Raw genomic sequence first — 15400 nt, 5'->3', positions numbered from 1 at the left:
AAACACAGTAAGCCAAAACAAAATATGGTTTAGTTGCTACCTGATATCAATTTGCCCTGGGCAGAAGGTTGGACTCAAGAATCTCCAAGGTCCCTTCAAGCCCTATGATTCTATGATAATAGAGAAGATTGTCCTAGGATGTGGGTTGCTACTTTCATTAGGAATTTTGAATTAGAAGTGCATGGTAAGGGATGCTCCCTCAGGAAATTTTATTTGGCAAAGAACTGAATCTGTTCTCTTTAAAGTACATAACTACTAATTCAGTGACTGTCAAAGTTACAAGGATGCTGAGCAAGGGGGACTTTATGACAGGTCTTCATAGTTGTGGTCGACACATACCCTCTGTCATATTGATCACAATTTGGGTGCTCGGCAATTGGCTCATAATTATGACAATTGCAGCTTCAGTCATCATTTGCAACCTTCACTATTGACTTCTGACAGACAATTTCAATGGAGAAGCTAGCAAGAAATTGCAAATGGTGCTGATGTATCCATAGGAATTGCATGAAATTTACCTAACAAACATAAGTACACTGCCACAACTGCCATCATGTCGACACAATCACATGACATTCTATTTTACAATTGTATTGTTTAACAACTTCCACAGATAAGAAAGGATTACTTTCCTTTTGCAGCTAAATCATCCATGTTCTTCTGTTGAACTATCCTGCAGCAACAAAGTGCACTTCAGGTATAAGGTATATCTGTAACAAACTGAAAGGCTGATGAAGGCAGGATATGCAAATGTGGAACCACATTCAGTGGGGAACTGTCACAACTTCAAAAATGGTTGTACACGTAAGTTAAACAAAGCTGAAAACAATACCTGGTATCTGCGCAAGACATGTTGAGCTGACTAACTTGGAGGAGTCTTTCACACGGCAACAGGTGCTCTCGGGCAAATGAGTTTCCTGAGTGGGAAAGCAGGTTCTGCCTACACACAGGCCCCAAACTATTTGTCATCTCCATGTCCACCACGTTATTCTCAGAGATCAAATTACAATGGCTGAAGCCACAATTCACTGTTAAAAGAAGAAGTGAAAGAGAAAAATAAGTATGAACTCTTTACTAAGAGAGTTGAAGCCTCTCTCGTGGTTCCCCTCCACCATATTCCCATTTGCTTTTGACAATTGGTTTCATGAAATCAGGATACAAAACAGAACATTTCACATTAATTGTGATTCAGTTCTAAAAGATTTATCCACCCTGACTGATTATTATTGCCTTTTGCAGATAGCATTACAGTTTTAACAGGATTCTTTTCAAAAGGAACGAGCACACTACTATGCACCAATGTTTTCTATTTTATTTTGAACTGTTTTTTACTCAGACAACAGTAAAAATTAAAAACAGAAATATCTTATGAAAACAATCCAAATCAAGTATCAATTAATGCAAAAGGGCCTACTGAAATAGAAAATCTTGATTCTTTCTCTAAAGTAGCAAGAATAAAGATTGAAAGAAATTCCCAATGCCTAAAATCCCCTTTGCTTTGGACCCAACAAACCAACCTCAAAAAGTGACAGCATCTTAACCATCTCTGTGGTTCTTGCACAGAAGAAAAGAGGACTGTAAGCTCAAATCCAAAGTTGAAATGGTATAGGGTATCCTGCCAGAGCAGGGGGCTGGACTAGAAGACCTCCAAAGAGCCGAGGTGGCGCAGTGGGTAGAGTGCAGTACTGCAGGTCACTTCAGCTGACTGCTAGATCAGCAGTTCAGCGGTTCAAATCTCACCGGCTCAGGGTTGACTCAGCCTTCCATCCTTCCGAGGTGGGTAAAATGAGGACCCGGATTGTTGTTGGGGGCAATATGCTGACTCTGTAAACCGCTTAGAGAGGGCTGAAAGCCCTATGAAGCGGTATATAAAAATCTGCTATTGCTATTGCTATTCCATCTCTATTCTGTTCTACAAATCCCAGAGAAGTATTTTAGAATTTCACTTGCTGATCAATGTATTCTGCACAGGATCGAAGGATGACGACGATTCAGGAATCTGACAATTAGCCTTAACTTAATATTCAAGTCACTTTATTAGTATCTAATATTTATTTGTTAAATTTACTTCCTGACAATATCACTGTGGAATTACTCTAGGTGTAATGAAAGGAATAAAAATGAAAGGAATATAAAGAAAGCAGAAATAAAATAATAAAATAAAAAATAAAATACTGTCATTTCACCTACATGTTAGTTTATTAAGAACAAGTTCACAAGATGGAAGCTTTTATAATGAAAAAAAATCTGACTTAAAAGGCAAACTATATTTTTAAAAAGGATTTCAATATATTTAGTTTATACCAATATTAATTCGAAGAAAACTATTAAGAAAAAAAGAAAGTCAACTTAAAATATTTTGTGATTTAAACAAGAATTTTATTTGTTTATAAGTTAATAATAATAAGTCTCTTAAAGCTACAAATGACATGCAGAACTGTACAGCTTTGGAGATAAGTTTCTTATTTTAAAGATTTCAAGAGAGCAGCTTTTAAACTATAAAGTGTATTAACAGATAAATCAATATTTATTATAGGCATATAGTAGCACAATAACAAACAGAAAAGAATTATATTCCAATATTCGATTCTATTTGAAGAAAATTGTAATCATTCCCAATTTTATATTAATGTTAGTTTTTAGACATTAACAAAATCATTTTTTTTCACAATTTATATAGAATTTATTTCTGTACATTCTATACTAATTCTATTCTATTGGAGTAACTGGAGTAATGTTTTTTTTTTGGCTTAAACAACTTTATTAGATTGTCAAATAAAGTCATAAAAACTAACAGAAACTAATAATTAAAAGAAGCGAATAATGAAAAAGTAAAGGAAAAAGTGTAGAAGGAAAAAAACACAAGAAAATGATTTCTGATTTTCTTTTACAACAGACATCACTATAATTTTCATTTTTCTATTGTCTACCATTTGTTATAATCATTAAATCTACTTTTAATAATTTCATTTTTTCTGTTTTCATGAAAAAGTCCAAAGGGAGTTTCCAATGAGCCTTAAAATTAATCAATGTCTTTTTTTCTAATCAAAGCTGTCAATTTTGCCATCAGTCAGCTCTTTCAACTTCAACATCCATGCTTTCATTGTGAGTAGTGTCAAATGTTTCCACTGTTGTGCATATAAAAGTTTTACTGCTGTTGTCATATACAAAAATGAACTTCCATGAGTTTTTTCCATGAGTTCCATGGGACTGCTAGGCTGTTTGCCTAGCAGTCTCAAAAGGAATATCTCTGGTGTCAACTGTACATTAATCTTTAAGATCTTTGAAGATAATAAAAATATTTAAATCCAAAATTTTAGCTGTTCTATATGTCCACTAAGCATGATAAAGCTCCCTCTTGGTGTTCCTATGTCCAATATATATGTCTTAAATGTATAAAGGTACAGAATATGAATAGTTTTCCTCCTTGCGAATGTAAGATATTCCACACAGAAATGGAAGATTTCTTTTTATTCTTAGTCTGCATTATTGATTTTGAAATCTAAGTTTCTCATTGCTACGGTTTTCTAGGGACGTAATGTCAAATTCTTGATTAAATCTAATCAGCATTGAACCAAATACTGATGGTTTATTGATATCACCTGTTCCTATGAGCAAAACTGCTGCATTGCAACCATTTGCTTCATCAAGTAATTTTAATTCAAGAAAGTAAAACACAGTAAGCACTACTAGCAACTAAGAATACAACAAAGTTATTGAATAAATAGTTACAACTAGCCAGCTTTCTCATTTAAAGGAAAGTTACTAATAATCTCTTACACACAAAAAATATGAGTCTGGATAAATAAATTCAATCAACTCACAACAGGATAAATTCAGGGGACTTTCAGGTTCCTAAATATATTCTCAGAATTGCAGTGCAGATTACTGTCATCACCTTGGTGCTCTGGCTGGTATTCTTCCACTTACAATTATTACTGTTTCTGAAGTGAAGCCATTACTTTTTATTTTATTCCTTTCCTGTTTCAACACAATCTTATGATTCCTTATTTGTAGAAATAGTTCATTCTATTCTTGGGTCTATATTCAGATTAAAATGGAAAATGGTGGTGTTGCCATCAACTTATGACCGGTCACCTAGCTACCAGTCAAAACTATGATGGACCTCCCTGGAGGATACTTATGACCCAGATTCAAAGTTCATGAGGTCACGTGACTAGATTTCAAGTAGTCAGCAACTACATACATTTACCACCATTTGCAGCATCTGAGTCATGTGACCACATATTGCAGTTTTGCTGAAAACCAGCATCATTTGCTTAATGGACACCACACAAAAAATTTGCAAAATCAGGTTGTCATATGGATGACCCAATTGATGAACATCACAACTTAAGCATATAAAGGGCAGGTTTAATTACAACTGTAATTCAAGAACTATCTATATCAGAGGTGTCAAACTAGCAATAGCAATAGCAATAGCAGTAGACTTATATACCGCTTCATAGGCCTTTCAGGCCTTTCTAAGCGGTTTACAGAGAGTCAGCATATTGCCCCCAACAATCTGGGTCCTCATTTTACCCACCTCGGAAGGATGGAAGGCTGAGTCAACCCTGAGCCGGTGAGATTTGAACCGCTGACCTGCTGATCTAGCAGTAGCCTGCAGTGCTGCATTTAACCACTGTGCCACCTTGGCTCTAGCGACATCACCATGGTGACATATGATACGTCACATGATGTATCAGGATTTTTTTTCCCCTTCACTAACCGGGCGTGGGTGTGGGCAGTGCATGATGTCATGCATGGTGCATGATAAATATTTATTTTTTCTAAATATATATAGCAAATTTAAATGGTTTTTTATGTTTAGATAATAATTTATTTCTTATACATATAAATTAATACTTGAGATGAATACCCAAAATCTAAATTCATCATACTCTATTAAACACCAATTATTTATTCTCAAAGGCTACCCATTCCCTAATTATATAAGAGGAAAATTAGCATGATTTTAATGAGATTACCAAATGGATTATACCTTGAGTTTAAGACCCTCAATTACGCCGATTAAAATCAGCAATCCAATAAATGTTTTGAAATACAAAAAAAAAAAAAAAAATCACCAATGGAACTTTACAGTGAAATTGCAAAGGCTGGATGGAAAGGGCAATCAATTCAAAACAGAGTTTGTATTTTAGGAATTTACCCAATTAAGAACAATAAACAAATAGTGGTAATGAATGTCACTTAAAACTAATGACTCACATTCCAAACAAAGATGGGTTTGAAATATTTGCCTAACACACTGAACTATCCCTAGAGGCTTTGTGGCTTTTGTGGCATCTGCCAAATTAAGTCATTTGCTTATTCTTACTATTTTGAGACATCATACACAATGCACCTACAACATGTCTAAAGATAGCTACTTTTTAACTGGCAGCTACCAGTGACGTATCCTTTCAGAACGAGGCTTTATATGAGACTGATTTGAAATAAATCAAATCATCCATCAGAGCAATCAGCACCTGTCTTGCTCTTACATTTCCAGTTTGTCTTTCCATAACAGACAAGTACCTGTTTATTAGTCTAAGAGAAAATGAAATTTTCCTTTCTTAAAAAAGACTGTTTTGCAGTAAGACTGTTTATAAACCATGCAGATAATGCATTCCTGGCTAGTTAGGATAGGTGAATAGCTACTTTGGGATGAAGTCATAAGTTACATACACCACAGAGCTGAATACACACACAGCCTTTCAACAAAATGTTAAAATAAAAACTGGTGAGATGGGATAAGAGATTTATTTTACGGGAGCAACAGTGCTGTATAAAATGCTAAATTTAAATAAGAGTGATGATAAATACAAATCTATTTGAGTAATCACATTTTTTTGAGTTTATGATATAAAAAGGAGCAAGCAAGTTGGCAATATTTCGATGAAGAATGAGTCTTTGTATAGATTTTGGTGGAAGTAGGGGTAAAAAATAAATAACGAAATAATATTTTCAATGTGGACATCAGACACCATTTTTACAGAAGCAATTATTCTGCGATGCGGTGGTCCATGTCTGCAATTAATCTTGTCACATTGTTAATGAAATTATGTGTCTGTTAATTAATTAATGACTTTCAGTGAGGATTCATGGCAAACTAGACATCTCTGAAGGAGAGGAGACAGCACTGTGGTAAGATCAAGAATAGGGTGAATGGCAATATGATGAATACTGGAGTGAAATATATCCAGAATAATTGTTCATACTTGTTATGAACAGCATTTCTTTGTATATTTTTTTATTTACTGTATTCTTATTTTTTCTATTTCTTTTTTCTGCAGTCTGAACTTTTTTTAGTTTCATTTGTATTAGTTTTTACTATGTTTATTTAAAAACTTTAATAAAATTATTTATGTGTGTGTATTAATTTTAATTTTCTGCTATTCAGGATTTTAAATTAAGCATCATTGATAATAATTCAGAAGAAAATTAAATAAGTTGTTCGGTATCAGTCTGTAAAATCCAGTATTTTGTTTTATTAGTTTGCTAATTTTTCAAAGCTCTGGGTTTTGCATATATCATGCTGTACAATATGTCATTTAGTCAAAATGAGTTCCTTTCCTCCCTGCAACTTAAATTGGCACATTTATCTAGAAATATGAGTAATAAACCTTAAAATAAAAGAATTAAGAAATTAATAACCCTTAGCACTTCCAAACTTTTAAGCTTGAACATACAGAATCAAAGTCAGTTACACTTTTTTTTTAACAGCAGGATTGCAAGCATATGGCTCCCCCATTAAATTCCCAGTACACATCATCACTTATCTTGCTGGCTGAGACCCCTTCTACCATAAATATCTCCACAAGTTTCTGGTGCTCCAGAAAAGCTGATACTGTGGGTATAGAAAGAAGGAACAATTGATGGAATGATATGGGACATACCTGTGTAGCAATAGGGAATAATCTGGTCACCCAGAATTGATTTTATTGAACAAAGTGAGACATTCTCCTTAAACATCAGATCATTTAGCTGTACATTATTTAATTTATTGCACTTTTGTACAGCTAGAAAATTCCATCTTTGGCTGCCAGAAAAACTTGACTAATATTGCATGCAATGAACACCAAATTGAGATTACATGTCTATCAGAGTATAGTTTACTATCCTGCTTCGAGAACTGATACAATATCTGTAGCCAGCTACCCATATCATTGATAAACATTTAGATGTGGTCCAAATTCCATTATTACAACTTGGATCTACAACTGATTCTACGTTTATAGTCCCGCATCATTCAAAGGGCGTTCATCCCAAAGTGCATAGCTAAACGTCTATGGAAATTCTCAGTCATCAGGTCATGGTTGTCCCAAAGCTGCTTCTTCAAGAGGCAACTGGACTTTCTGGGTTTTTTTTGAAGATGTTTTGCTTCTGAAGAAGCTAAAGAAGCTTTTTAGATGGGAAGCGAAATGTCGTCAAAGAAAAAACAGAAAGTCCAGTTGCCTCTTGGAAAAACATCTTTGGATTTCTGATACTGGTTTGTTAAATTAAGAATTAGATTTTTTTTAATGTAGTTTCCAGGTAGTGGTTGCAGCCTTAAAAACACCAAAAAAAATATGTTTCTATCACACATGAACATTACTTATGCAGAGAAGTCACATAGACACAGCCACTACAGATGTTGGAAAACCACCCCAAGTCCTGACATAGACAGGAAACTGTGATGCATAGACAAGACCATGTCTTTAAACTGTAGAAGAAAAAGAAGTTGAAAGAACTAGAACCTCTCTTTTGTGATACTTTTCTGAGCATATTCTGACACTAAGCAGAAAAAAGACGACAACAGTTGCACTTTGAAATTATTGCCAAAGAATGGTAAGAACACTGTATGTTCTTTCTAAAGAAAACGGCATCCAATTGTTCTCTTGCTATAATATGTATAACTGGAAGGAAAGGGGGCTGTTCATTAACGTCAGCTGAACAACTGGAAACAATATTCTAGCCATATGTTTGGAGGAAGAGCAGACCTCTCATTATACCTCTCAACTCCTAGTTTCTAGAATTAGGAATAGAAGTGAATTGCGATTATGTGGAGGCCACTATCCATTAATCCTTGTTGTTGGCTGCTTCGATGCTAAGAAACATTTCAATGGATAATCACCCCATCCCACCCCAATAAACCACCAGACACTATAATGGTGTAGACCAGAGATTTCCAAACTTAGCAATTTTAAGACTTGTAGACTACAACTCCAAGAATTCCTCAGCCAGCCATGTTGTCAAATTGGGAGTGGCACGCGCAGAAGCTGTGCACGTGCCAGCGAGCAAACCAGTAGTAAAAAAAAAGGGGGGAAACCCACCAATGGTCCCTTCTCTTCCCTTCAATTGGCTGCTTGGTAAGGACCTCTTCATTATTTTCCTGTGCGCTACTTGGAGAGTCCAAGCATGGATTAATTTCTGTCCTTCTGCCCAATGGACTGGACTGAATTTTCTGACCACGCCTCTTGGTCTCCTTTAATATTCAGTTTTTCAATTCAGTCCAGCCCATTTGGACACACTTTAATAGTCTCCAGATTTTATTATTTTATTTGGATTTAGATTTGTATTTTAGTTAGTATTTTCATTTACCTTGGGCTTAGCTTGCAGTTTGAGTTGCTCTGCTCAGCTTCAGGACTCAGAGAGAGAGGCTTGCCTTCCAGGCATCCTGGGGTCGGCTCAGGCACTGGGGGCTCACAACCAGCTGGCTCTCTACTGCTGGAGTTTGTCTGTTTTGGCGACCCGCACAGTAAGATGCCCAGGCACTTCCCATTCGTTCGGTGCAGTGCGAAGATCCCAATGGTGGATGGCTTGTCTTGCCGGAGTCAGGCAGCATGGTTGCCTCTCTGGCCGTGGCCATTTTGTAGCAGCATTTTGGGGGTGCCATTTTCCCTCCTTCCTGCGCTTTCTAACTGCTCTTTTTAAAGCGGCTCAGCGACAACCGGAGTGAGCATCGGAGCTCAGGACAGCGGCGGCAAGAGAGGAGGCAGCACTTTGGAGGTCTTTGCAGTAGCCATCTCTATGTCAGGCCTTCTGCCGCTTGCCTTATTTCAGCACTTGACTTGTTTCAGCCCCACAAGCCTGCGGAGACAAGCTGTATCGTGTCCACCTTTGGCGCACGCTTGCCCTGCCTTGCACAGGCCAGTGGTTAACATCTACCACCTGCTTTGTCTCGACTGTCGGCTAGGGCAGCATCCTCATCATGGCAGATGAGATCTCAGAGGCTCCGGAGCTTGCAGGCCAGTCTTCCAGCCAGGCGGGACTCTATCTCAGAAAGGCGGGCAGGGCTGTTAGGGAGCCCATGAAGGAGGCCAGGTCTAGATGACCTTACACCGGGAGGGCCACCAAGGGGCAAGATAAGGATGCCATCAGGCACCAGAAGGCCCTGGAAAAGGAGTTTGCTAGGACCCAGAGGCAGACTGTGGCTCAGGTTCACCAGGTGGACCAGCCAGAAAGTTCAATTGGTATGGGATTGCCTGCGCCTGCCCCATCCATCTCTAGCAGTGAGGGGGTCTCTTGGGAATTTTCCCTATCTTAAGGGGTCTAGATCCCCTTCCCCTTCCCTGGGGGGGGGGGTGGAGGTATTTCAATGTGAGGTGTTTTGTGATAGGGAGGGCCCTCCCTCTCCGGTTCCCCTCACTGGAGAATCTGTGATTGGGGCCACTGTGGTGGAGACCCACCCAGTGGAAGACCAGGGATCTGCACTCTCTGTGAAGTTGCGGCAAGTTATTGCCAGTGCAATTTTCCAGGGCATAATAGAGGGCCTGCAGAGAAGAAAAATGCAGCCACCTGAACTCCAGGCTGTGCAGCAGGCCCCCCAGGTCTCACAGGCTCCCCAGGCCTCTCAGGCACACAAGGAGCGTTCCTGTTCCCACAGGCCTTCTTCCCCACTTCCATCGGTGGCTAGTGCAGAATCAGTGTGGGGTGATGAAGATCAGGACTTGTCAGAGGACGAGACCATGGTCTCTGACAAGCCTGGCCTTCGCTGGGTTATTTAAACCCACATTATTCAAATCTATTCTATTTAAGACCAAGGTTTTCACCCATATGGAAGTGGAGGCTAACTCAGACCAGACTGCTATGGATCCAGGAGATCCTAGCAAGGGGTTATTTGATGAGAAGGTCCCGGCGCTAGTGATTGTCCCTTCTCCCAAACTCTTCAAGGACATGGTCCAACGCCAGTGGTTACAACCAGGGACTTTGTCCACCCCGAGGGGTAATGACAAGTGCCTCTATTCAGTGGATCCCACCATGGAAAAGATTCTCAAGCTTCCCTCTGTTGATCCTCTGGTGGCGACCCTTACCTCATATTTGGTGTTGCCATCTGATTTGTTGGAGGACCTTAAGGCCGAGGACAAGAGAGCTGAACGGGCTTGCCATAAAACTCATCAAGCCGCAGCTTGAGCAATTAAAGCGGCACCTCAACCTCATTCTTTAACAGGGCCACTATAGGCTGGCTTCACCAGCTGCTCACTAGGTTGCCTGCAGGGGATGCTAGACTGTGCCACAATGTAAATAAGATCGTGGCCGCGGTGGAATATTTGGGGGATGCCATCCTTAATGCGGCAAAGTTCACCACCAAGAGGGGGCCCTGGACAAGGGCGCAGGGAGTTCTATTCCATTTTATTTCTGGTTCCCAAGAGCTCAGGGGGATGGGGGTGGAGAGCGATCCTAGGCCTACAAAAAATTCAAAATGCAGTCCCTCCAATCTATGCTGAGGATCTGAGGTTCTTCTTTGCAGGGTCCCATTTTCAGTACAGAGTCCTTCCGTTGGGCCTGTCATCACCCCCCAGGACTTTTACAAAGATCCTGTTAGCCGTTGCTGCGCATCTACAGTCACACCCAATCCGCCTACAATGCTATCTCAACAACATATTCATCCAGTCATCGTCACCACTTCATTCAGCATGCGACCTGCACATCACCATGCGAACACTGCAGAACTACGGGTTTACCATCAACCTCGAGAAAAGCCACCTGACTCCCATCAACAGGATCTTACACCTAGGAGCCGTGATAGACACATCCTCTTGCCAAGTATTTCTGTCTCAAGACCGCATCGCAAGTCTTCAGGAACTGACATAGCGGGTGTCCACCTCTCTCCCAGCGCACGCATTCTCACCTTGTCACAATTGCTGGGCAAGATGATTTCATGTCTCTCAATAGTACCTTGGGCAAGGCTTCACACGAGAGAACTGCAGTGGTTTCTACTCCCGATGCAGAGAGCCAAGCCAGCAACTCGCCAGTCAAAGTGCGACTTCCCCCCAAGGTAGTCCGTTCTCTCAGTCTCCGGCTCTGGCAAAAGGGACCTTCTTCAAGGAGTCGGCCAGGCTGACCATCATGACAGATGCCAGCCTCTTTGGCTGGGGAGCCCATCTTCACAACCAAGTTGCACAGGAACAGTGGTCAGCTCAAGATCTCTCACACAACATCAATTGGTTGGAGCTGAGGGCAGTCAGACTTGCACTTCGGAAGTTCCAAAAGGACATTCAGGGCCACCATGTCCTTATTCTTACCGACAACATTGCGACGAAGGCGCACATAAACTGCCAAGGGGGAACCAGATCAAGATCCCTCATGTCAGAAGCAGAGGCGATCGGTCATTGGGCGGAAAGGCATCTACAGTCCATGTGGGCAGAGCACATCTCCGGGGTGAACAATGTCCAGGCGGATCGGAGTGGCGTCTACATCCTCGGATCTTCCAGCAACTGTCGCAGAGGTTCGGTCATCCCCTGGTCAACCTTTTTGCCACTCCAGAGAATACCCAATTCCCCCGCTTCTTCACCAGGTACCAGTGTCCCTAAATGGAAGGAGTCGACACCCTCTGCTGTCCCTGGCCACCCGGTCTGCTTTATGCCTTTCCTCCGTTGGCTCTCATTCTCAGAGTGACCAGGAAGATTCTGGAGGAACAGGTGGAGATTCTCATGGTGGCATCTTACTGACCCAGACAGACCTGGTTCACCAACCTGACTCCCCTGTCGATCGCATGACCCTGGAGAATTCCACAGGAGTCGGTCTCTCTCAGCCAGGAGCGTTGTCCCATTTGGAGCCCCAGTGGCTCAAACTAACCATCTGGCACTTGACAGGGACTGCCTGAGGAGGGCCAAGTTCTCCAACAAGGTCATCAGAACTATTCAAGCCTCCAGACAGCCTTCCACCATGAAGATCTATGATGCCATCTGGGCTGCCTTTGCTTGCTGGTGCGTAGAACGTCACATTCACCCTACTACCGCTTCGCACCATAAACCTTGGAGTTCCTCCAGGAGGGCCTTGATAGGGGTCTAGTCCCTAACACACTGAGATGCCAGGTAGCTGCTCTATTTACCGTGCTCCCATTCGGCACAGGCCAGCTGCTCAGCAGGCACCCAGAGGTGCATATCTTCTTGCATAAGGCTTCAAATCTAAGCCCTCAGGTCATTCACCAATATCCCTCCTGGGATCTCTCCACAGTTCTCAGAGCACTTACCAATTCTCCATTTGAAAAGATCTATCATTCTTCAATGCAGCATCTGACTCTTAAGACTGCCTTCCTTGTCACAATTACATCAGCCTGCAGGATTTCGGAGTTAGCAGCCTTGTTGGTCCAGGACGATTTGTGCACCATACATCCAGATAGGGTTGTCCTCCATCTCGACCTGTCCTTCTTACGGAAGGCCAACTCCTATTTTCACCATGCACAGGAAGTGATTCTTCTGGACTTTTGTCCACACTCAAGCCATCCCAGAGAGCGACGTTGGCACTCCCACAACGTTTGTAGAGCACTTAAGAGATACATCAAACATAAGGCCTCCTTTCATCATTCTGAGGCCCTGTTTGTCGCATTTCAACCAGCATCCATGGGCCTCAAGTTCACCTCATCTACCATCGGGTGATGGATCAAGGCATGCATTTCACTTGCCTACGAGCAACAGGCTACACCAACTCCTTCTCATGTTACTATGCACTCAACGCGGACTGCAGCCACCACAGCGACCTAGGCCACCCAAGCGTCAGTTGAGGAGAACTGCAAGGCAGCAATTTGGGTGTCCCCATCATTATTTATCAGACACTACAAATTGGACAAATTTGCATCCACAGATGCTGCCTTTGGCAGAAGAGTTTTGCAGACTGTTGTTTCTACACCTCAATAGGGTTGGGGTTCCTTTTTTCCCCACTCTTGGACATATTTTGCTTGGGTATGTCCCATGCTTGGACTCTCCAAGCAGCGCACAGGAAAATGACCATTGGCGTACCTGAAGCGTCATTTTCTATGCACTGCAGGAGAGTCCACCCCGCCCTGGGATACTTTTTTCCATCTGAATAGATTATTCCTGGTCTGTCGCAATCGATGGATTTAATGTGATGGATTTGTTTTACACGGGACCATGCCTTCATTGAAAAGCTGAATATTAAAGGAGACCAAGAGGCGTGGTCAGAAAATTCAATCCAGTCCACCAGGCAGAAGGACAGAATTTAACCCATGCTTGGACTCTCCCGCAGCGTACAGAAAACGACCCTTCAGGTAAGCCAATGGTCATTATCTATTCAATGGCAGAAATTACCATATTTTTTGCACTGTAAGACTCACTTTTCCCCTCCAAAAAGTGGGTAGAAATGTCTGTGCATCTTATAGAGCAAATATTGTGGTAAGGGAGAGGGTATGACGATGCCACTCACTGCTGCTGCCTGTCACCGCTGCTGCCATTTGTCACCGCTGGGAAATCGGCCTCCCGGAATACCGCCAATCAGCTATTCTAGGCAGCAGTTGCGATCCACGCCACCTAGAAAGCTGATCAGCTGTAATCTGGGAAGCCGATCCAACCACCAATCAGTTGCTCGGCAGCAAAGGCTCCAGGGGCAGCAGCTCAGTTGACCATTGGTGGGCACAGTTTGGAGCATTACAGTAGATACCAACAATACATCCTGGACATTTACATTAAAAAATTCCAAGTCATCTTCTGAATTAAATAGCCATTTCTAGCTGTCAGCATTTATTTTCAAACATCACATTCCTAAAGAACATTATTATGTTTGATAAAGGAATAAATCAACTGTCTGAAAATGCAACAACCAGTGAGAATCTGGGTAGAGTTAAAAATGGAAAGATTGACTTTCTGCAGCTCAACTCATTTAAAACAATTTTATATGGAGTTCAGTACAAAGGGGCTCATAAGCCATAGTAAATTAATAAAAGTAAAATCTCATTCAGGTGATAAATGATTGGATGGGCAATTTTATTTTGATTTAGTCCTGTTCTCAGAGCCATATTATTCATTCATCTATTGCTTTGTTCTTCTTCTCTCACTATGTCACAATATTACAAGTATGTAAATAAGGATGGGATTGTTCCTATTGTTTATGTTTCTCATAAGGATTCTATGTACATTGTGTAAGAGCTATGTGATTACAAACATTTCACACATAATGCTTAGTCACATGCAGAGCATCTACAAAAATTGACAAGTCAGTTTCCTGCACTAACACTTTTGGTTTGTGTGCATTCAATGTTACCTTTAATGAGAATAAATTCCTTTTGGACTGGAGAAGGACATTTTTTTCCCATACTTAATATAATAAGTTAATACAAAGCTCTTAGAAAAAGAAACAATGATGAATAAAAACCATTTTTCTTCACAGTGTACACTTTTCCCTTAATTGCCATCTTGTCAACTATTTATGTGTTTGAATGAGCTTCAATATTTTGTTTTTCTTATGAAATCTAATTGAAGCTCAGATGAAGATAAAAGTTTCTAATGCTCCAATAAAATTTGGAAATGATATATTACGCATAAAAGAGACTGGCATTCTTTGAATGTTTTTGCGATAGTTCTCATTGTTAGCCAGAGTTTCTATTACAACATCTCAGCGCTGTAACAGTTGTGAGCTGTTTTATAATAGAAAGATTTTTGGATAAGATCATTTCCAGATTAGATCAGACAATGGATTTAGTAGTGGTAAAATATCATCCAAAAATAATTTATAGAATAAAATAATGATTGGTAGTTTGCAGATTTGTGCAGTAAGGCTTTAACATCAGAGTGTTTTTCTGGATGGAAAAGAACTTACCTAGATTCATTTTCAACTGGCTACTAAATTTTAGTATAATATTTCTTATTCTAATTCATTACAAATCAATCAAAATATGTACAGTTCTGTTGATTAAGACAGAAATCTCCATATTATGTGGTAGAATGGACAGGTAAGGATTTTCTAAAATGGAAGAAAAGAGTTTTGGGGGAAAAAACCTATCCTCCTAATTAAATTTATGGCACAAAACATTTTTTAATATAAAATTAATGCTATTGCAGGAGATATATTCAATAGCTGGTTCTGGGGAGAGATCTATGTAGCAGCTGACAAAACCACAAAAAGCAAGCCACACAACTGCCAAGGAAACAATAATAAACGAAATGGAGAACAGGGTTAAAAA

At 40.4% G+C, this 15400-nt stretch overlaps 1 protein-coding gene across 1 annotated transcript in view; it reads right to left on the bottom strand.

Moving 5' to 3' along the window:
• GLIS1 (GLIS family zinc finger 1) overlaps nucleotides 1–15400 on the bottom strand; it is a 290507-nt gene that overhangs the window by 167809 nt on the left and 107298 nt on the right. Inside the window, exon 4 of the mRNA XM_087719642.1 lies at nucleotides 833–1028. Coding sequence (XP_087575768.1) covers nucleotides 833–1028 — 196 coding nt within the window. The remainder of the gene's footprint in view (nucleotides 1–832; nucleotides 1029–15400) is intronic.

The sequence above is a fragment of the Thamnophis sirtalis genome, unplaced genomic scaffold (genome assembly GCF_051295495.1).
Source record: "Thamnophis sirtalis isolate CommonGarterSnake01/CBP01778 unplaced genomic scaffold, rThaSir2_p1.2 scaffold_7, whole genome shotgun sequence".
NCBI lineage: Eukaryota > Metazoa > Chordata > Lepidosauria > Squamata > Natricidae > Thamnophis > Thamnophis sirtalis.
This window is presented reverse-complemented; position numbering and strand designations above follow the sequence as displayed.